The sequence below is a fragment of the Cylas formicarius genome, unplaced genomic scaffold (genome assembly GCF_029955315.1).
Source record: "Cylas formicarius isolate icCylForm1 unplaced genomic scaffold, icCylForm1.1 PGA_scaffold_10__41_contigs__length_53128322, whole genome shotgun sequence".
In the NCBI taxonomy this organism is placed as follows: domain Eukaryota; kingdom Metazoa; phylum Arthropoda; class Insecta; order Coleoptera; family Brentidae; genus Cylas; species Cylas formicarius.
The window spans coordinates 34,094,548-34,118,494 of record NW_026844214.1 but is presented as its reverse complement, the minus strand read 5'-3'; the positions used below and the strand labels follow the sequence as shown (position 1 = coordinate 34,118,494).

At 31.9% G+C, this 23,947-nt stretch overlaps 1 protein-coding gene across 1 annotated transcript in view; it reads right to left on the bottom strand.

The window, feature by feature from the left end:
* Positions 1-96: 96 nt before the first annotated feature.
* Positions 97-23,947, bottom strand: part of LOC132708416 (E3 ubiquitin-protein ligase TRIM71) — a 50,819-nt gene continuing 26,968 nt past the window's right edge. The window contains exons 2-11 of the mRNA XM_060680750.1: positions 10,099-10,297; positions 9,363-9,578; positions 7,847-8,217; positions 5,705-5,824; positions 4,916-5,196; positions 4,343-4,551; positions 3,180-3,366; positions 2,834-3,104; positions 2,631-2,742; positions 97-860 (exon numbers count right to left, since the gene is read on the bottom strand). Of these exons, the coding sequence (XP_060536733.1) occupies positions 711-860; positions 2,631-2,742; positions 2,834-3,104; positions 3,180-3,366; positions 4,343-4,551; positions 4,916-5,196; positions 5,705-5,824; positions 7,847-8,217; positions 9,363-9,578; positions 10,099-10,224 (2,043 nt within the window). The 5' untranslated portion in view covers positions 10,225-10,297 and the 3' untranslated portion in view covers positions 97-710. The remainder of the gene's footprint in view (positions 861-2,630; positions 2,743-2,833; positions 3,105-3,179; positions 3,367-4,342; positions 4,552-4,915; positions 5,197-5,704; positions 5,825-7,846; positions 8,218-9,362; positions 9,579-10,098; positions 10,298-23,947) is intronic.

The following is a 23,947-nucleotide window of genomic DNA, read 5'->3' as shown; positions in this document are numbered from 1 at the left end:
ATAATGGAATATTGTTATTCTTAGTTAATGTTTGACAGCAATTCTTAATGTTTTACTAAGATAAAAATGTTAAGAGTTGCAATATTCCTTATGTTGATTTTTCAGTCTTTTCAAAAATATTCCTGAGATTTCAACTATCCAAGGCTTGCAAAATTTGTATTCTGACAATGCAATTGCATGGTACACAGATAAGCATAGTAAACAGTATTTGTACTTCTGGTTAAGAGGATGTTGAATTACTTGTGGGACAGTTTGAATATGAGGAAGATATTCAATTCCATTAATATACAAATCTCATAAACTATACACAGGTATCACCTGGGCACGGCCAACAATAATATATTTCGCATTGCATACCACTCTAAGCTGATAATTACAAAAAACAACAAATATAGCAGTCCTCAGCATTGTCTAAACCACTTAAAAGTATAAAAACCGACATCAAATGTCTTTCATATAAACTTGCACGAGTTACACAAGAAAAATATTTTTCCTAGGAACATATTTATTTTTTAATTTGTTTTCAGACTTCTTTCTCAGTCTTATGCAAAAGTTATTCCCTATAAAATTTCTAAAAATAAGCGTATATTTTACATCAAATGTCTTAAAAAGAAGTTTGATAATTCAAATAATTGCAGATGATTTAATTATTAAAGAAATATGAATGAACCATTAATAATGATCACTTTATTAAATGCGCACCATTGTGATCAAAATGTTTGGACGCGACTGTTACCAAAATCCACCACAGATATGCGTCCTTCCGGAGTGAGACATATGCCACTTGGCCGATCCATATCTCCTTGATCTTTACCCAATTGCCCCACAGCCCACAAGAATTCGCCATTTTCACTAAATACCTTTAAAAAGAAAAAAAATTACTACCAAAATGTTTACGAATATAATATCAATTCTGTGTTTAACATTTGACCTTCTAAATTTGGTCAATTGACCCACACTTTGTTTTTCCTTTTGATTAGATCGTAGGATAGTTATGCTGCTGTATCAAGGTAAAGTTTGTGTGTCAGACTTGTAAATTATAATGACAAAATGTGTAAAGTTATTTCTAACTGCAGGAGAAATTTTTAAAATTGAGCTTAACTAGGGTTATTACATTCCAAAAGTTTTCATTACCCTTTGGTCTATGTACAATTTTTACCTTTTTTCGATTATTCATAATATTCACATACAGGGTGTCCCACAAGTAATGGTACATGACTAAATAGAAGATTCTTTAGGAAAAAATATTGCGATTTAACGAAAATTACCTTAGTCCAAAAGTTGATATTAATCAAAGTACAGGGTGTCAAAGTTGTAATTTCATCTCCGATTTTTTAAAAATAATTCCTGAAATAATCGAGCGTTTGAACAAAATTTGGCAAATCGGAGTTTTTTGATATGAGAAATCCATTTCTGTGAATAATTTTGGGGAAAATTGTAGAGGGCGCTACGTAACGGTACTTTTTGTGAATTTTATACTTCCTAACTTTTTTGCGATTGCATGCAGATTTTTACACCTTTATTACACAAAAATGTATACCTTTTTAATTTCGTCCCTATTCGCCGTTTTCGAGAAATTTGGGTTTGAAGTTTTTAGTACATCATTACGTAATATTTAAAGTTTTATTTTTTTATGCCATCAATTTTAAAATAACCTAGATACTGCAGATAACTGGGCTAATATGGTAGTACAGATCTTAATCGCGTTTTTAATATTTATTTTGAGATTTTGACAACACGACACTCAAAAAGATTGCGGCGTCAATGAAAACAGTTTTATGAAAATACAAATTTTTATTCGAAGACTGCCTGTTATTAAATAATAATTCCTCGTTTTGATTCATCCGCATTTTCGAGTATGAACTACTTCTTCATATACTAGCGGCTTCATATACCTCCAAACACAAAAAAAAAAATAGGATTTCAAATGCGAATTTTTCGAAAAGGACGAGTCGGGGCGCAAATTAAAAGCTATACTTATTTTCTGTTAAAAGGCCTAAGAAGTAATATCTTTATTAATAATCTGCATACACTAAGGTGCAAAAAAAGTTAGAAAGTGTCAAAAGCACCAGAAGTGCCATACGTAGCGCCCTATACAATTTGCCCTAAAATTATTCACGAAAATGGATATCTCATTTATATCAAACAAACCCGATTTGGCAAATTTTGTGTAAAAAGCTCGATTATTTCAGGAATTATGTAGTAAAATAAAAAATGAAATTGCAACTTTGACACGTTATATCTACGTTAGTATCAATTTTTTCCGTCAAATCTTTATATTTTTATCTAAGGAATTTCCTATTTTTCCATGTACCATTACTAATGGAACACCCTGTATAGAAATAATTGCTCATTTCAGTTTTAAAGATTTGTCGAAAAATTTGTTTCAAATTTTCCACATTTAACCGTTTCTCTATCTGTAATTATTTTAGGAATTGCATCTTTTTCAGATACAATATTTGGTTTGTAAGATCGCATTATTGGAGACAACATCTGTTGAAAATGAATGATCTCCTTTGTTAAACTTGGTAACAATTGAAATTGAACAAACAAATTTTTATTAATATAGGTCCTTAGAAATTTGATGTAGAACGCAGACTTCTAAAGCTTATAATAGGTGTGTCACTTACTTGAATACGATTGTTTCTCGAATCTGCAACCGCAATGTTGCCCTTGTCGTCGCAAATAACTCCCTGAGGACGAATAAATTGTCCATACTCACTACCCTCTACTCCAATATATCTGAAAATTATGGTTACCAATTTTTTGCTTATAGATATTTACAAATCTACAGATGATCAGTGTAAAACATCAAATGGATAAAAATATATACCTGGCTCTATTTAGGGAGGGATTGATTATCACGAGTCTATGGTTATTGAAGTCAGTAACTACTATATCACCACAGGGATGGAAACAAACTCCCCTTGGTGAATCAAAGTGTTTCCACATATTTGATGGACCTTCAAATCCGTACTTGGCCACAAATATACCGTTCCATGTAAAAAGTTGTATGCGGTGATTGCGAGTGTCTGATACTAAAATGTTTCCTACTGAATCACACGCCACGTCCCATGGATATTGAAACTGGCCTATCTGCGTACCTGGATTAAAATAAAAATATTACACCACGTATGCATATGCATCCCGCGCGAATGTTATGCACTTTTTAATATTACCTTTTTCACCGAATGAGAATAGATGTGTACCATCTTTCATAAAAACTTGTATTCGGTGATTATCTTTATCAGCCACAACGATTTCATCCTGAGGATTCACCGCTACACCTGCTGGTCTATCGAATTGAGCAGGTGCTGTACCTTGTTGACCGAATTTAAATAGAAACTTTCCGGTTTTATCGAATACCTAAAAATTATTTGCTGTTGGTTGGGAAGTCAAAATTTGTTATAAAACTTCTGCAAACATTTATAATCGATATTGTAATTCAAAGCATAAACAGCGTATCGTCTCGATTAGCTTCATAATGAGTCATTATTTTAGTCAACAATTTTATAACGAGGCTACGCCGCTGTATGAATTGAGTAAAAATTTTATGAAAAGAACAAATTGGTTGTGGAATTCGAGAAGGGATGCCAGATGTTGGCCCTAACACCGGGATCTTGCCCAGTGATATAGTGATATGCGACTGAACATTTTTGAAAGAGAAGCGATACGTCATTAATTCGTCGAAAAAATATATTTTTTTGAAATTCCATTTCCATTTGGAGAAGATTAATTTTATTGCTTTGTTTTTTGTATTGTTTTCGTAGTCAAAAAACTTTTTATATACGACTAAATTGCTAAGATCTTATGTCGTTTGGTATGAAAAACATTATTTGAAAATATTGTTTATTACTAAGATTTTTCGAATTAAATATATATAAATTTCCGTATCTTTATCAGTCGTATGCCACCGGTAAAATAAAAAAAATAAGGTACCAAAAATTACCCTTTGATGCTTAAAGTAATTATTGTTATTATATTATTATTGTTGTTAATTTCTTATTTGTTGTTATCTTTATTGGTATTGTTCTATCGGCTATCGAAATTAATATCGTCTAATCTATACCACCAAGTCCTCGACGAAAAAAAATTAAAAAAAACTTAAAGTTAAACTGTCGACGAGTTTACGTAGTAGCAGTATGGTGTTACAGAAGCAACAGTAATTTATGAGGATAGCGATAACAAAAATGACAAGAATGAAGCCAAACCAAATTTAAAATTCCATATTCAAAACCATTAAGAAAATCCTAAAAATGCTCTTAAATCGATTTTAGCCATTTTCGTTCTTACAGATTACAAATACAATCGATTGATAGAAATTAATTCAATATCCACTCACCTGAATTCTGTTATTACTTCTGTCTGCAACAATATATTCTCCAAAACGGTTTTGAGCTATACCCCATGGACGACACAAGTCGCCGTCCTTTTCACCTTCACCACCAAAAACGATAGAAGGGTTGGGGCCTACATCCTTTACAATAACGATATTGGTGACTCCATAGATTGGTCGAAATTTTGCTTTTGTAAGAACGCCGGTGATATTATCTGTAATCGGAATCGCATCAGCATCACTACAATCACTACATTTTTTTTCTTAATGATGACTGACTAGCGCTATATACACATATTACAATAAGACATCCAAAAAAAATATTTTTAACCAGATGTTCACAAGGAAGCGAAAAATTGCTTGCAAAAAATCCCGATAGTATAGTAAATAACTGAGGCGTTTTCTGATGTGAAAATCAATTAAAAATAATTATTTCAGTATCCAAACAAAAAAGGAAAACCAGATTTACTTTTAGGGATGTATACACAAATAAAAATACACTGCAGCTAACTTCCTTGGCAAAAAAAATGTTGCGCTTATCAACTTTAAAATAAACAAATATAATTTTAGCAGGTTTACTTGTGGGTGAAGAACCCAATTGCTGTTGCTGTGGTCCAGTTCCAGAGCTGAGATTGCTTGTTGACGATGTAATCATTAACTTTCCAATAGAACCGATAGCGTCAAAAATTGATTCATTTGGCGGGATAAATAAGAAGCCGTCATCCTCACATGGCATTAACGAAGATCCCAATGTATATGCTTGCTTTAGTTCTTTGTTAACTTGCTGATTAGCTACCATAAGATCGTAACTTGTCGGAGATTTTGAACATTCGTTTAGGAACTCGGTAGCCCTTGTCAATCTATAAAAATCTAAACATAAAATCGGAAAATCTTTGCCAAATCCTATTTTTTAATAGATTTTTTTTACTATTAGTTTATAGTATATTATGCAACAAGTGTGGTAAACGGTATTTGAGTCGCGAGTTTATTTGACATGAGCGAACCGAGTGCTTAATAAATGAGTGCCTTAAAAAGTTCACCAGTTGCATACCATACTTTTTCTACTTAGTTTTTGGGTACATTTTTGCAGACAACACGAATATATTCTCTGACATGGCCGTCAGAATTGCAACGTTCAAGTCGACCGGTAATATCTCCGAAAACATCCGATTGCTCCGAAACCCGTGCTATAATATCCCGAAAATGTCCGAAGTGGCTCCGATCCGTAGAAAACGAAACTAACGTGGTAAAATGAGTCTTTCCGCACGTTGGATCGGTGTATAATTAGATATTTTATAGAGGGGAGTAGAAAAAAAATCTATTAATACAATAAACTATGTAAAATAAACAAAATAGAAACAAATTTACCTAGTGTAAACTGTACGGATGTTTTCCATTTGATTACCTAGAATTTTTAGTTTGACGGCTCGACCCTGGTCGATCAATTTCAATAGTTCTATTTCTCGCGCTTCGAAGGCAGCAATGTATCTGGAAATTGCAATATGCCAAGTAAATAGAAGTCACATCATTTTCGCGCTTGGTTCAAACCATATAGCTATTAAATAATATAGTGGCCTGCGATAAAACATTTAACGAGATTTAGGCAGATTTTGAGAAAATACTGCCTTAAAAATTTCGCACTTTCACTTAACGTAAAAAACTGGATTTTAAATCTTGCTCATGGGCATGTCCAATGAACCTTCTCAAAATTGTTTCCATAGTTCCTTCATAAGTTCCTGTCTTGTTGGCATAGACAGGGCCTCAATGCGTATTGGTATGTATGTGGTACTTATACTTTATGTTCCGGATATGTTTTGATTCTAAAGAAAATAGTGCCAGGAATATTTTGTTGACGAAAACTCGTTACAATCTTGAAGTGCGCGTAAATTAGCGCGCTGCGCGGCGGTGATTCCTCGTTTGAAATAAAGGGAAGTTTGTCATATAAATGTTGGATAAAAAGTCAACCATTAAGGAAATATCGCCGTGCAAATTTGGCGGAAAAATATTGTTGTAATTATTTTATCTTAAAAACGAAAACAGATAGAACAATAAATATTACGGAAGTATTACTAATAAAAAAAAAACACTTTTTGCAAATATTTTTAAATGAGTGGGCGGGATTGAATTAAACTACCCGTATCCACTAAAATTGAAGAAAAACTTACGCAATGACATGGAAACAAATACATTTCGATAGACGGGTTTATTAGAAAAATAAAAACAAATGTCAAGCAAGCATTGCAATTATTTGGTTGGGTTCTGTCAGATAGTTCTAATAGATAAGAAATAATAATAGTAACAGATAATAAATAAATTTTTGATTATGTTCGACATATTTTGTATTCAAAGTAACTGAGTAATGCGAAATAAAGCAATAATATGAAACGTCTTGAGAAGTGACAGTAGCTCACTAGTTTTTTTTAATCTATTTTTTTATCTCGTTATACATTTAATTTAGATTTAATTTTTTTATTTCGAAACAGTAAGTATTATGAAAAAATGGCAGGAGACAAAATTTTCTAAATAGAACAAAATAAAAATATTTTTCTACTCCCTTCTGTAAAATACTTAATTATACACCAATCTAGCGTGCGGAAAGTGCCATTTTACCGCATCAGTTTCGTTTTCCACGGTTCCGAACCACTTTGGAAATTTCTGGGATATTACCGCGCGGGTTTGAGAGCAATTGGACGTTTTCGGAGATATTACCTCATGTCATGAACTTTGAATTTGTCAATCCTAATGGATATTTCAGTATGTTGGTGCTGTTTTGCAAAAATGTACCGAAAAACTAACGATCGTTGAAAAAGTATAGTATGCAACACGTTTGGTAAACTTTTTAAATGCCATTTATATCACACTTGTTGCATAATATACTATTTGTTTGTGTCATTGCATAAGTTTTTCCTTAAATTTACATAAGAGGAATGATAGATGTAGTCTAATTCAATCCCCCACACTCATTTTAAAAACATTAAAAATTGTACAGAAAGCGTGTTTTTATAATAGTAATACCTTATATATTATTAGTCTGTTTTCGTTTTTAATAAACATAATTTTTCGGAATATTTGTAGTGCCATATTTTCCGATAGATTGGCTTTTGATCCAACGTTTACATAACAAACTATCCTTTATTTTAAACAAGGAATCACCCCCTTAAGTTTTTCGCATTTTTTGTTTTGAAAAACCCTGCAAAAGAAGGTACGGAGTAGAATGCAAACCAGTTTCAATTAAGAAATCAACAGGATGATTGGAAACGTCAGCAAGTTCGATTCATCAACAATAAAAGAATCACCCAAAATTTGACTACTGCAAAGGTTTTCGGCTGTGACCTTCAAAAAAGTGACAGATCCTATTTGAAATTTTTGCGTTGTGGCTGTTTTGTATTCCAGATTTTCAATAACTTTTTTGACACTTTGTAAACGAAATAAATATTACGTACGCGTCTCCGGAAAATGGTCCTGTGCATTATCATTACCTATATAGCAATTTGCAATTTCCAAACTTACTTTTTTATCACATTTCGGACTTCCCTCGTAGTTGCAATTGCTCTAAATTCCACCCTTTCGTACATATGTTGCACGCAGCTCAGTGCTTGCCTTAGAGTGATACACATAGCCTGAGTGTCGGTAATTAATTTACTAGATGTATCCAGCGCTGCTTCCAAACCGTCGTTAATGTATGTAACGGAATGAGTTTGATGTTCAAAATAGCACGTATTGCACAAAGGTGAAACGCAGAGGCGACAATAGAAACGAAATGGGTTATTGTGTTTATCGCAACTTGTATGATGAGATGAGAGTGGTGAAGTGCTCAAGGTGGAAGTGCTTGGAGCCAGTAGCTGAGAGACTATATCGTTGACCGGATGCACGCTACTTCCCTGGAATCGTATTAATATTTTATTTCAACTATAAAGCATTTTTCCCTCCAGTTTACTGAAACTTTACTAGTTCGATGTTTTAAATTATTTTCAATTAGCTCTTAGATAAACAACTACTAGAAGATGTCTCGAAATTAGATGTCAATATTTTTTTTCATATATTCAGAACCCTACTTAAAAGATATAAATTAAATTAGCCCCTGTGGGTAAATAGGCTAAATTTCTTAGTTGGTGAAAATTTAGTGTTAGTTAGTTAGTGTACTTTGATTTAAACATTGTACTAAAAAACAATTTCATAATACATATATGCATTATGTAACAAGTTTGGTAAACGGCACGAGTGACTTAAAAAGTTTAGGTATCAAACCTGTTGCATACTACACTTTTTCTCCGACCATTAGGTTTTGATTATATTTTTGCAAATCAATACGAATACATCCACTGACATGACCGAACGTCAAAATTCAAGCCGCGGGTAATATATGCGAAATCATTCGATTGCTCCCAAACTCGCGTGGTAATATTCCGGAAATGTCCGAAGTTCCTCGAGGCCGTAGGTAACGAAACTGTCGTGCGGAAAGTGTGATTTTAGAACGTCAGTTTCATTACCTACGGCTGTGAACCGTTTGGGATATTTCCGGGATATTATCCACGCAGTTCAATGGGACGTAAAAAGTTTAGAAACTGTACCAAGAACTTTACCAAATTTTACTTAATTATCTTAACAGGTTTCGAAAATATGTCTTACATCCTGTAAATTAAAAACGCAGAAGTCGTGGTTCGCGCTTTATAAGTGCTTTTTTCTAGTCTCTGCCTAAAATATCCAATTACGCACAGATCTAGCGTTCCAAAAGATACGATGATTAACTTTAGTCGCTCCTTTATTACAGGCTCCGCTCGTGCCGAAGCAAACTTGTGATTAAAGCGGCATTAATCAGACTTGTTGCATAACATGATCTCTATTTTAAGACTTAGAATACGTGGTTAAAATACTGACATCTAATTTTTGGTTCGAGAACCACCTTCTTTATATTCTGCTAGTTAGTTTTAAAATTGTACACTGCGGTATAATTTTAAAATCATATATTTTATGGTATTTCACCTTCAGTTCAAACTTGTTCAATTAGTAGTAAATTTGTGTCTACCTGAGAATATTCAGAATGACCAGAAATGGTACTCGATTGAGAGGAAGACCCATTTAAACTGCGTCGGCCCGTGATTTTGTGGTCTTTCGTCACGCGTACCATCTGATGTGCTCCAACGCAAGTGTCGCACAAGTTTTCGTTGCAGTCGATGCATTTCGAGTAAGATGGATTATTGAGTTCACAGTTGCTGCATATCGAGAAATCCGGGGCGACAGCCTATCAAATGGAATAAAGACGTGAGAAGTGACATTTCGAAACAACTTCATGTTCTACGTCATTTCAATTACTGTGAATTCATAGTTATACCGGGTATTTTTGAATATATGTCCGATATTTTAGAAACCGATATTTCAAGTACTTTTAAGAAAAAAAATCTTATTAACAAAACAGTTTTTTATTTTTTTCATGTATTCTGCAATAAATGGCAAGAGAAAATTTATTCGAAATTGGTAATTAATAATGTTTATTACTGAAGAAAACTAACGTAATTTTTTCATTTCAAAAATATTCAAACTAAACTCCTTGCGGATATATTTAGCACCAAAAAATACACTTGGAGGCTTAAAATATGTGGAAGTACTAAATAAAGAAAAAATGTTAAATAATACTAAAAATATCATCAAAACCTTTTTTCTTAGATATTTAATTGACTTGAAATATCGCACACATTAAAGCATACTAAAAAAAGAATCATACTTCAACCATTTAAGTATCTTGTGAAAAAGTCAATACTTACGGCCACCATATCGAATATAAAATTGTCAATGGGTGACTGAATCGGCGTGGAGTTACTGCCTTGAGTTGATGTGGACGGTATACTGAGTGTTGTACTGATGCTAATGGATTTTTCTCTGGAAGACATTTTTAAATAAAGCAGGCAGGGGTTATGTAGTTGATAAACAGTAGTCTGGAAGAGCGTGTTTAGAACCAAAGACCTAAAAAGATAAATGCGACATTTTTAATTCTAACCACGTTTAATAATACACAAAACAAAATAAATTAATAGTGTTTTTAATATAGTCTTTGTTTAAATTTTCTGTTACATTATTTGAATTCAGTATCAAAGCCAAAAAATATATTTGCTTTTCTTACATTTTTGCACAGTTCTTTTGGAATTCAAGATTTTTAATGTATAGGGCAATAAATTAGACCGTAGTTTTTTGCAAATTTAAAAAGTAGAAAGTAAATCAAGACAAGAAAGTTTAATCACATTCAAAAAATATATCAAAAATCGACTGAATTTGATTTTTGTTATTTTGAATGCATAGGTTTTTTGACTGTGCTGCAGTTTTTTTTATAAAAGCAACTACCGTAAATAATAAAATTAATGATTAATTGATTGAAAACATTTATTATGGAATATATGGAATCATTATCCTTTTCAAATTACAACACCGAACGATAAATATATGCAGAAAAGGTATTTTCGCGTCCTCTAGCATTCAAGATGTCCATATGGCGTAAACAACGCTCTCGAAACTAACGAGAAAAACCAATGCAAGCCAAACATAAACAAAACACTGACGAAATGGTTGCACGTAAACAAAATCTTAGAAGTTCAGATGTCAACTTTTCATCTAGCTCTTTTATTCATTTTACAAAAACTCTGAGTATTTAATTTATAATTATAATTGATGATGACGCAAACAACAAAACCGAGTATGAGTGCTCATAACATCTTAAGATTTTTTAAAATTGTTATTGTTATTTTGTATTATTATGACATTATGAGCATCACTAGTGCGGAAAGTGGTCTAGACTAGAAATTAGATGAAAGACGCAGAGCGGCGTTCGGTCAAGACGTGAAGTATCGCCGTATGAGAACAGAAAACAGTGAAGTCATCGGTTTTGAGCGACAACATTCTATATCTCTTTTGGATCTCGTTATTTCGTTCTGTTCCAGCTTTTGCCTTCACTTACGTAAACTAGCTAAAAACTGTAAATTTGTTAATAAACTGTTATATTAACTTTTTTTTAAACTACAAACTACTTTTGCAACGTATTTAATTAAGAAAGCGGCGCAATTAGACTTCGCACAGCATCTGTTTTTTGTATTGGGACACTAATATAAAGAAAAATCTCCACGTTTCACGTAAATATTACACCAAACTGCAAGAAATTTGGCAGATAAAATCACTATCTGTTTTTTTCGAATTTATGCGTGTCAATCGGCGCAAAGTTTGTTTTAATAAAATTATAGGTTTAACCTCTATAAAATATGTAAAATGTAAATAAAATCGAAATCACGAAAGATGACTCTTAGTGACTCTTTATGAGATATCAGATGTCGCACTGGAAAAATCTAAATGGAAAAAATGCTCAAGAAACAACTGCAGAACCTCATGTATGCTTATTCCTTCATCGCAAGTCTAGCATTGCAAATGAAAGTTTAGCCTTTCAAATATGTAATTGTAAAAAATGCCAATAAACAATTTGTTCAAAAGAACTGCATTTCAATTTGTAACCTAAATTAGCTCTAAATGTAAGAGAATTGCACAGAAATCAGTTCTAGGGCACACATAAATTAAATATATTAGATATATTGGTTTTTATTCAGCGCTTCAAACAAACATCCTCATTTCTCTCGTTTCTATATTATGGATTTTCCATATATACACACATACATAAGTTACACATATCCAAGTTATTATATGCGTGGTAAAAACATTCAACAAAAGCTAAAAAGTATTGCTTATTGTATTAAAATTTAAAAAACGAAATTCCACCAAAATAACCAAGCCCATTTTGCAGGAAAAATTGCATCGTATCTACCATAAAAACACCAATCGCAATTTTTTCATGAATTAAAAGAAAATTGTAACGTTACAAGTGTTCTTCAAAGAAACAGACAATTGCCAATTTTTAAATATTTTTCTCTTACCCCGCGATGTTACATTTGTGCTACATTAAAATACATCAATTAACTGAAAACGTGCGAAATAAATGGCAGCTTTGGCAACGTGGCAATTCCAAGATAAACCACAGGTTCTCCCAAACTGAGCACCGAAAATGCGTGAGACTTCACAATATACACGGCTGTATCCGAAAATCAATAGAGCTCACTCCGAAATTCACGGTCACTGTCAGTGTGGGTGACGGAAATACTTGGGTCAAAAAGGGCGTGTAGATATTATTCGTTCGAAATTCGCAAATCTTAATTTGGTCTAGTCGTTTTCTTTCGCTGTTACTGGTACAATTTTTGGTTTTGTAAAATAAACATTTATGTTTATAAGTTATCAAGTAGAATTTGCCACATAAATTAGATAGAAAGGTTATAAAACTTACTTGTGGTAAGATTACGTTTACGAAAAGTCTTGTATGCTATATTAACGCCTTAAGTAATATATTAACAAAATTTGCGCTTTTGTTATAGGTGTGTATAATATCCAGAAAAAGAATGACTTTTTCTTAAGTTTTATATTTTAATGTTTTCTGGATCTAGAAAAACTGAGTAAATATCTCTAAAAACATTTGTGTGACTAAATATTTTATAATTTACTATTATAGTACTATTCATATACTATTAATCATACTATTCATTTTGTGAGATATTAAGAATAATCTTACTCATTCCCACACGCCGATATTGCTTAAACTTAATACTTGTCGAGTACTCTTCACAACTACCTATAAGTACCCTATAGAACTTACCATCGAACTAAAATAGATGTTACCGAAAAACAACACAAAAAAATTTTCACTACACCAACGATACCTACATTTCATTCGCCGGCACAATTCTGCCGGCACCCTTAATTTAGGTTTTGGTCCCAACCCCCATATCATGGCTGAGACCCTTTTACACAGCATGCGCAAAGGATCGTTTATCAGATTGGCGAACTTTGTGATACTGCAAGACTTCATTTTTGTTTGAGCTTGATTTTATTCGTGCTAGTGGGTTGTAAAACAAATTATTAAATGAATGGAACGAAAATTAATAAATTTAATTAACTAAGTCTTCACTCATTTATTCAATTTATTAAAATTCTTAAAGTTCACTTTTTCCAATAGTTTTATCAGGTGCAATTAACGATTTTTTTATAACGATTATAATTATTATTATAATAATAAATTATAGTATATTATGCAAAAAAAAGATAAATATCAACATCAACATTTTGCATACTATACTTTTTCTATGACCGTTAGTTTTTGAGTACATTTTGGCAAAACTGCACCAGTACATTCATTGAGTGGCGTGACGTGACCTTCAGAATCGAAAAACGTCAAAATCGCATAGTTAAAATCTACCGAAAACATCCAACCGTTCCCAAACTCGTGACGAACATACCTGGAATGACAGAGGTGGCTGGTCACTATGAATCACGAAGCTGAAGTCTTAAAGTGACACTTTCCGCAAGCTTGATCCATGCATAATTATTCGGTTTTAGGGTAGGGAGAAGAAAAAAAATATTTTACTGAGACTGAAGCAAGCTATAAGAACAAAACAAATTTTATTTCATGTTTATTAGATTAAATTTATATCAATATCATACATTGTTCTACGGAACTGCATAAATTGTCATCATAAATTGATGATTATTATTTAACAACGCTGTATAAAAATTCATTTTAAAACGTGATTGTACAGAATGATCTAACGGAAATAATATAAATCTCTATAAGTTATTGGCATATCAATTGATTTATAACATGTTTTTGGAGACAGTAAAGTGCAACCAACCGAAACTGAACGAGATCGAAATACTTGAAAAGTCCACTCAAAGTAATCCATATAGCCACTAGATATATAGAGGAATTGCCTACACTGATATTATATTATACAGGAATTTCACTGAAAAACTGAGAGTCAGCACAGTCTAGCTCTGAAGAAGCCAACAGGATGATTGGCGCAACGTCAGCAATTTCGATTAAGCAAAAACCGACGCAGGACGAATCCAAAAGTTTTGTAAAAAGCACATATAAACGTCTATTAAAACATTCCACTACGTTTCGATTGTGCTAAATTTGTTGCATAGTATAATATTTTAACAAATTTTTACAAGACAACTTTTCTGATTAGGTTTAAGGATTAAAAGTCAAATTAGCGAAAGTTTAAAAAGTGTCAAAGTACTGTCTTCTAATCGCAAAAAATATCTCCGAAACTGCCAAAAGATATCAAAAATCCCCAGAATCTATTTTTCTTTAAGATAGAGATGGAGATTGGATTGTAACTAAGATGAGAAATTGTTTTCTTTTCATGTCTAAATAAATTAAAAAATAAATAATCTTTTAAGTTTTTAGTTTTTTCAGTTTCTTTTTTTAATATTTTTTGAATTACAACATTTTTAAATGGAACACCTTGTATAATTTTACGGCATTGTGTTGCATCCGCTAAGAGCTTTATGAATATATTTGTTTTAAATTTTAGTTATTAAAGTGCAACTTTTCTTTTAATTTATTATTTCTTAATTATTATTTAAATTGGGTCTGACCGAAACAAAAATACGTTTTGTCTGTCAAATTATCAATGTTACAAAAAGTACTGACAATTTTATTAAGGCATTTAATTTGGTAATTAAATTGTTCTAAAATTATGGCTGTCAACGAAGACTGTGTCGTGAAAATACGGATAAAGCATCTGAACTGTAGTTGCACAGGTAACATGGATAATAAAGTATGTTTTATATAACTTTTAGAAATCTATTATGTATTATTTGATAGGTTTAAAACCAACCTAATTTTAGATCTTTTCTCAAAGATCGATCAAAAACGTGTAGTAAATCTTGCCGGGAGATTAGTGAAATTAATGTTTTAGTGACAGTTACTCCTAGAAATTCTTGTAGAAAAATTGAGGGTAATGTTGGCGCTCCAAAATCTACGGTTCAAGAAATTTAAGAAGCCTTATAAATTTAAGTTAGTTCATAATTTGCACCCCTGTGACTAACAACAGGACCTGAATTTTGTCATTAGTATTTACAAAATATCAACAGAGATAGGGATTATTATAGGAAAATTATCTAGTCAGATGAAGCATATATCGGCATTTTAAGCAGGAAAAATAGTCGTTACTGGTCCTAGGAAAACTTTAGTATTTCGTGTTTTATTTTAGGTAGTAATATAAAATTTTGTAGAGGTAGACTCGGTAGACTCACAGCAAATAGATATTTGGGACTAGTAGAAAGTATCGTGCCAGAAATATGTTCCGTTACCTGAGCTGAACAGTACATTTTTTTCGGAGTTCCTGAGCCTGATTCTCAAATCAATCATTTTTCTAATCATTGGATTAGTACACGCGGTCCCATAGAAAGGTCTTCAGACTTATCAGTACTTGACAGTACTAATTTTGCGAGCGGAAAGTAGATAACACGGATAAAAATGCTTCTTGAATAAACTTTTTTAAGTTAAAATAATAATATGGTCCTAGCTAATAATTAATTATAATGGAGTAAAACTAATTGCTAAATATAGAAAATTATGGTGTAATATAGTTATTAAACAAAATATTTAATAATAATAATTTGTATTTCATGACCTACAGTAAAAACAACCAACAACTTACCTTTTTTAAAAATAGAACACCCTGTATATTTTTACTCACGATGAAAGTTGTTTGCGTCCTGATTTCCAAAATATATAGTTTTTCGGTTTTCGAAATGATTGGAGTTTATTGTATAATATGCAGCATGCATTGTTCGGTAAAACGTTGGTGATGTTGACCTCGAACTTGCGATACATTAAATATCTGTCAGTTTGGTGCCATCAAAACGTATAAACAAGGTTGGTTTATATATTGTTGAAATGGGGCGTTTCATGTAACTTGATAAAAGCTTTTGCCTAACCCCTTCAAAAATCTCTGTAGGTGGGTCTCCAAAATATAAATAAAATCCCTGTAATTTTAAAATTTTAATTTAATGATAAACATATAGTTATAAGTTGTTTGAACAAATAGGTATATTTAAATGGTCACTTTCACTGAGTACCACTATAGATCTCAACTTCAGGGGTCACTATACATGCATACAAAATGCAAACAGTAAGGTCATATTCTCAAATCACTCACTTTTCTACTTCGTCAGTTGCAAAAAAATGCCAATAAACCATTTGGCAGAACCTAAACATCCAAGCAACGAAATTCTCGGAATATAGTAAACAATAATTTTAGAGTACTGCCCTTTTTGCGAGAGAAGATTTTACAACGGATTCAGGTAGTTTGGGTAGATACTACACAAAAGTTCAACGCGCACCTGGCTCACAAACGTAATCCTTTTTCGCATTACATTTAGAGTAAAGAGGATTTTTTTAAAAGAAATAATGGAATTTCTATAGTTTTAAAAATGTCTGATCTAGTATCGACGTAATAATTTTTCACGGGGTTTTGTCTTCTTCTTCTTTACTTGAAAGAACGGTTCCCCACTACTCTCTACGCAGAAATTAGGATAGCAAAGCATTAAAAAGGAACATACATTTCTGTGGTATTTTTGAATTTTATGCCGTAAGATCGTATGAATGGGAGTGCTTTTTTCGTTTGAGGTTGGCAATGAGCATCATCATCATCATGATCTAATTTCAAAAGACTTGTTCTTTGTAACTAGGAATGGAGTTTTCAAAATAATACATTACATTTACAATTAGTCTTGGATCGTGGGTGGGTAATACCTAGTAAAGGAGAAAAAATTATTTCAATTTTTTATTTGATTGATTTTGTAATAACTTGACAATTTTGAAAATAACCCAAAAAAATTAATTTAATTAGCTTACTTGCAGGTCGATGTGCACACGGAAACAAAAAAAAATCAATTAAAAAAAAAGACAATTTTTGTGTAGCAAATGTTAGGTGGTCAAAATATTAAAAATTACCAACATTTTTCCAAGTTCCATCCTTTTTCAAGTGTTCTGATAAATGATTACTAAAAACCAACAATTAGAGAATTGGTGCATATTTTTCTGTGTTATTCAACAATTATGATCCCAAATTCTCTTCCATTCAAAGGGCTTAAAGAATTTAGTAACTACAAAATTGCATTTAATTATCTTTACTTATTTCGTAAATATTTACAAAATACTGTCATCAAGTCATCGCGTTTACCAACATAGTCGATTCTACTTTATAAAATTTTTTGTTCACTCTCTACTTTAAATACTTGCTCAGTGCTGCTCAAAGTGTGACTTTAAAACCTCAGCTTCATTAAATACTATCCCATGGCACATGCATCCGGTACTTTGATAACACTGATGATATTTTGATGTTTGTCAATTCTGATTGTCACGTTACGTGCTGTTTTGTAAAAATGCACCAAAAAATAATGGTAGTAGAAAAAGAATAGTGTGTCACTCGTTTATTAAACACTCGTGGTTACGTGGTTATATTGATTGCTTTTTAACCTGATTTTCGATTTCGATTTGCTTTGGTGAGGAGATTCCAATGCTGAGAAAGGTAAATAACTAATAGGTGTAGGGTTTTTGAATCAATGTTTAACAGTTTTCTTCGAGGTAAATTTGAAAGAGAAAATTCTACTTAAGAATGAAATAAAGAGCAGCGAAAAGTCATTTGAGTTCAGATATATTTGGTATTATTCACATTAAATCACACGACACAAATCAATTAAAAGAAACTCAAAGGAAGTACGTAATAAAATTGCCTTTTTATTGGATTAAAACGAAATAAGAAATTCGAACAAAATTTCATTTTGTTATGAACATTTTCTATAAAAATTAATAAAAAAAAAACAAGTATACCATATTTTAGTTTGATTTTGCGAACTCCACCCTTACTTTCTCTTACACTCATTATATGTCGTAGTTGTGATTGGAGAACCACCTACCCCAGCGTTGGTAGTTAGTACTAAGCTTATCGTTGTAGTTTTTTTAGTGACCTTGGTGGCGTAGACGAGGTCTCTGGACTTCCGGCGAAACCGGTGGTATTTTCCGCTTAAGGGAGAGTATTTTGCAATACGTACGTTTTTAGTATTTTTTGTTTATGCGCTTAAACGGTCAGGCTGACTTAACAGACTGAGACGGGGATGATTTCGTTCTAACCTACAGCGGAGTTGCCGCACTTTCTTTGGCAACCCATACACCAGCGTTTAATAAAACTGCATAAAACTACCTGCTTCGCCCAATTTTGTTATTGACTTATTCTAGATTTGGCAAAGCTGCGTTTCCATTGGTGCCGTCACGATAAGAGTACGCGCGGGGGTATTTTAAACAGACAGCCAGGCAATTTTATATTTTCGAAGAAAGGAAACGGCGTTGTCCGAGTGTATTCGCAACTGTGGTCGGAAGCTACATTACGCCAAGCTACAAGCTACATATTACGCCAATTTCTCGTTAAGCTAGCGCATTTGTTCCCGCAAAATATTTGGAAAATTCCCTTTAATTGTTTCAACGCTTTACTTGGGAATGCAACAAACACAAATTCCACTGTCTGTATAATTATAAGTTGGGTGTATGTTGATTTAAATTATTTGAACCAAAAGTATATGTAAGAAACTCATATTGTTGCATTGAAATTTTTATTATTAGCACTATTATTTTATTTTAATACCTAGATGCCGCAAAAAGCGCTAAACAAAAATTACCCGAAGAAAGCCTAGTTTTTGTACACTTTAGTAAAAAAAATTCTTAACCCCAAGGCGCGGCTAATAGTTTTCCAGATACATCACTTTGCGATCTTATCTGGCCCCCATGTACAATGCGTTCCATTTTTGATAATTTAACGGTGCATCTCCCTTATGAATAAAGCTTTCGTGACCCAAGGCTACTTTTTTAAGAAATGAAACGTGATTTTGGAAATTTTGCGGTTTTAGACTCCTTTCGTAGCTGAATAGGGGTTTTTAGGTAGGATCTAGTGGTGTAGTTAGTTTTCATATGTAACAAAGAAGAAGCTGATTCAAATAAAACGGATGCATCTTTAATTTTAATTTTTTATTTTTCATGGAAAATATATTTTTTTTACATAAATTGTATAATTTGTTACAAAAAGTTAGTTGCCTATCAAAATAAATGTGTGTGCATCTCCACTAAAAAAAAACTCATTATATTAGAGAAACTCAAGTTTAGTTTGTATATGAAAATTTGTGAGTTTCAGAAAAAGACTGTACTACGCCACCGGATTCTAGGTAAAAAATCCTGTCCAGACTAGTTTCTTTTTTTAGAAAAGTTAATGTTAAATGAATTACAAGGGATGTTTAAAAATGCAACATTTTCAAAATGACATTTCTGCTTGTGTGATCTTATGTTTCACAAAAAAGCAGCGTTCGGTCAACATCGCGCTAGCTAGATTATTAAATAACGGAAATAAGCCGTGGTGCCAAAAATGGCACACACTGTATATAGATATCGCAAAGTACTTTCAACTTCCAACACTAATGAAACATTTTTTGTAACTTTGAAGTATTGGATTAAGGGATACTAGTATTTTGACTTGTGACACGGACATGGGATTGGGAAAATCGTGTGATGTATTTACTTGAATAACATATGTCACAGCTTCTGAACACAGAAGATTTTTTAAGTTTCGATAAGATGTCGCAAGTACCCATCCGAACGAAACCAGATATAAAAATGGCAAAAACTGAACAGCCAGTATAAAACTTGAGACTTGAAAACCAGTCGTTTCCCTTTTTAGAGGTAAAACAGAATTTTAAATGTAGAAGGAATAAAAGTGGTTTAAGTCAAAGAATTGTTTATCCCATAAACCAAATAAATTCAAAAACATTCTCGAGTTTTAGAAAACTTCCTATTTAGCCAGTTTAAACGCAAATTTGATAATCACCACCAACACCAATGCGGTAACTGACCAAGACACATTCATAAAATATTGAATCTATATAAAAAGGAGGATTTTCGAGTATTTAACAAATTAGCTGAAACTTTCAATGCCGATTCTTGTCGCACAAATTGTGATCTGTTATTGCTTGGAAAACCATTGTTGCTTTTCGTCAATCTTTTCCACATAATGCCAAAGTTGAGCAAAAACAAATAGTGATTCATTAGTGTTGAAAAAATCTGACGGAAATCATCCACGTTTCTATATCTTTTGCGCATATGACTAGTTTATAGGTTGCCAGAAAATGTCGATAATGGTAAAACAGTACATGACAGTGAAGAATTAGAATTGATTAATGTCCTTGTAGCTCTGATTTGACTTGACCAAACTAACAACAAAAAAATTCTTACTAGCTATTGCTATAATTAATAGCGTTAAGCGTTTTTTGTTCTAGCGTCGTCGGAACATCTAAATCGTACATCTTTATTATGAACGATTGGACACAAATCTTCAAAGCGTTGCATATTCTAATTTTGTAACTATAATTATGCAGGCCTGTGTACCCGGTGTACGGATTTATTTTATGTCCCATTTAGTGATACCAACTATGGCAATATATATTGTGGTCTAACTTTGAGTTAATAACATACCTAAATGAAATTTAGACCACAAATACATAGTCATAAAAGTTAAGTTATTACTTAAAATAATTTATTAATAACTCCAAACCCCGTTTTATTACTTTAAACACGATTACGTTTTTTTATGACAAATTGTTTAAAAAATTACATTTTTGCCCAAAACTGAAAAATATCCTCATGAAAAATGTTTACAACAAAACATTTGGTGCCGTTAGCGACGCTCCTGTTCGAAATAATAAAATTTTAATAGCAATAGGTAACTTTTATGAGCCAAAGGTATTTATGGTTGAAATTACATTTAAGTATCCTACCTTTCGGGATATAGCAAAAAATAATGTTTTTCGGAACCCCACATATAAAATTTCTATATAAATAATGCAAATTGAATTAGTTTTAGAGAACCTTGAAAAATTAGAAACTTTTCAAATATCCCATAAAACAGGCAAACTGGACACTCCAAAAGGATATTATTCGTAAGTTGCCAGTAAGATTCAAAGTTGTCGGGTCGCTCAGTCTGCAGCTAGTCACACGTTACGTTTTGCTACTATTTACCGTCTTGTTTCGGCAAAATTACCCAAACTATAGGCCCATCTCGCCTCCTACCAACGCTCTCGAAAATCGTTAAGAGGCTGGAGAAGAGCCACATGTTAATATGTTCGCTTCGGACCGGAATGGCAGTCAGTTTTTGCCGAAGAGTTGGTATTAATTCATTCAGATCATAAGAGTTTAGACAGCCAGATTCTAATTTTGTGGAGAAACGATGACCTGGAGGTAACACTTTTTCAGCGTTTCAAAAAATGTTAGCAAATTTGACGGTTCCTTAATTTAAATAAATTTTGAATTGAGGGTGATCGATTAGACTTCCTTTGGTAATTGATGGAGGTTAAACATCTTGTAAGATGAAATATTTATATGAAAATATAATTCTAAATGTGGTAATTTTTGTGTTTCATATATCCGTCAGTTACCATCTAATAATTCTGTGAAACAAGCCAATCAAAATCACATATAATATAAATATAAAATTTATGAAGGCGGTTTGTAGAACTGAACATATCTCAGATTTGTAATTTTAAATATTGCGAGGTAGTTCGAAGTCACATTCGAATGTTTAATAATTTTAATATGATCAATATTGGTGTTACGGATACAAATTATCGCAAGGTCTGCTCATGTAAGTCGGTATATCTAGCGCCCTCTATGAGCTGTATTAATACTTACAAATTCCGATTTCTCTCTAAAAAAAGACCACCGAATGTCAATTTTTATGTTGCTACCGTCAAAATTCTTATAATAATGGTTTCTGGTAAATTTGCTAATTTGTATAAAGCAATTTTGTCTTAATCGTGACATAATTACGTGTAGTATCTCCGGTTTCTGGATTTTCCTTTCGTAAGAAATAAGTTTCATGTATCAACTTTTAGTTTTTATTTATTTTGATAAATGGATTTTCATCAAGTAAATGCCACCTCAGTTCAAGTTTCATGTAGTTTTAATAATACAAGTTGTTGTAAATGTTTTCTCTTTTTAACTGGTTGTCAAATGTTTGATTACTTTGGTACATTTTCTTCCCTTGGAGGGTTATTTATAAAAATAGTAATAATAATCATAACTTCAAGAGAAGGTGCTGTTGCCGCCACAGAAAAAAATAAATTTGAAACAACCGCGATAAAAATATAAAAAGTGCGAGTTTTTAACTTTTTTAAGGAATTTCATACGTCCCCCAAATTTGAGGATACGACGTCATTGACAATTTTTTCTGATGATGATTTTATCTGATTTACCACCCATAACGTAAGGAATCATCGTCAGAATGCGCTCAATGAGGTCAAAACTGATCTAGTTTTCAAGAAACTCCTCATATTTCCAGTCAATAGCCAAATAGCCCATAAAAATTAATCATAATTTGGAAAAAACTATATCTTCTTGGTTAAATAAATGCGTATTTTAATTAGGAATCGATATAAAGTAAATAATAAATACAAATACAAAATTAAATAAAATTCATTCATGAAATAGTTTTCAAATTATCACATTATTTAAAAAAGCAAGTTTTTTAATTTCAATATGCTTTAGTAAAATGTCTTTAAAATAATTAAATAATTGTATTCAAATTAAATAATTTTATTCAAAGTATTCTACCCATATCGAACTATTTTAAAATAATAGAGGAAAGGGGTATTTTTTTCTACTCCTTTCTGTAAAATACATAATTATACACCGATCTAGCGTGTGAAAAGTGTAATTTTACCACGTCAGTTTCGTTTCCCATGGATTTAAGTTTCTTTGGATATTCGCGAGATTTTAAGTCAGGAGTTTATTTGGCACTAGCGGAACGAGTGCTTAATAAACTAATATCATATTAATAGTATTAGACAGGAAGAAGGGTAAATATTGGAAAAGTTAAAATAAATCGCAAAGTCTTAAAAATAGGTATGACATACTTAATAGAAGTTGTAGATTTTTGTAAGATCTTTCAGAAAAAAAAATGGTATGCCACTTAAGAAAATACACATTCATTTATTTTGATCACCCTATAGCATCGAATTCAAATTCCATTGCATGCATCTTCGAATAATGCTAATATCTCTTTAAAAATATTGGCACTATCGTAATTATTTTGCAAGTGTGAGAACTAGTATCTTTTTTAGAAAAATTATAATATTGGAAGAACTATTAGGTATTCAAAATAAAATTTAAAAATGGGGCGTTCCTTTAAAAAATATATGTTTTATTCTTCACGTAATTTACTTAAACTTTTGTATTTACCATTTCCTTACAATTTTTGAAACCAGTTAGATAAATGAGCAAAGATGGCACTCAACTTGTGCCATCTTTGCTCATTTTGTACAGAATCTGTATTAATATGTAATTCTGTATTAAATCCTGAACATTATTCGTGAAATTATTCTAAACTTTTCTCATAAATCCAATGTAGTAAAGAACAAAATAGTGTCGGAATATTACTTTTATTTCATGAAGCAGAGATATTTTAGTTTACCTGCCATTGAAGAAAAAGGGAGTGGAAAAGGAATAATTATTATTTTACGTCATTATTTTTATTATAGCTGTCAAGCCAGGGAAAATTCTACTTAATCTTGTAGGTAGGTGCTAATGGGTATGATCTTTTGGATAAAATACGTGTGTGGCCACAGCAACACACGTATTTTATGTCAAAATATTTTTTTTTATTGTTAAAAAACTACGGAAATTCTTAATAAAATTAATTAAAT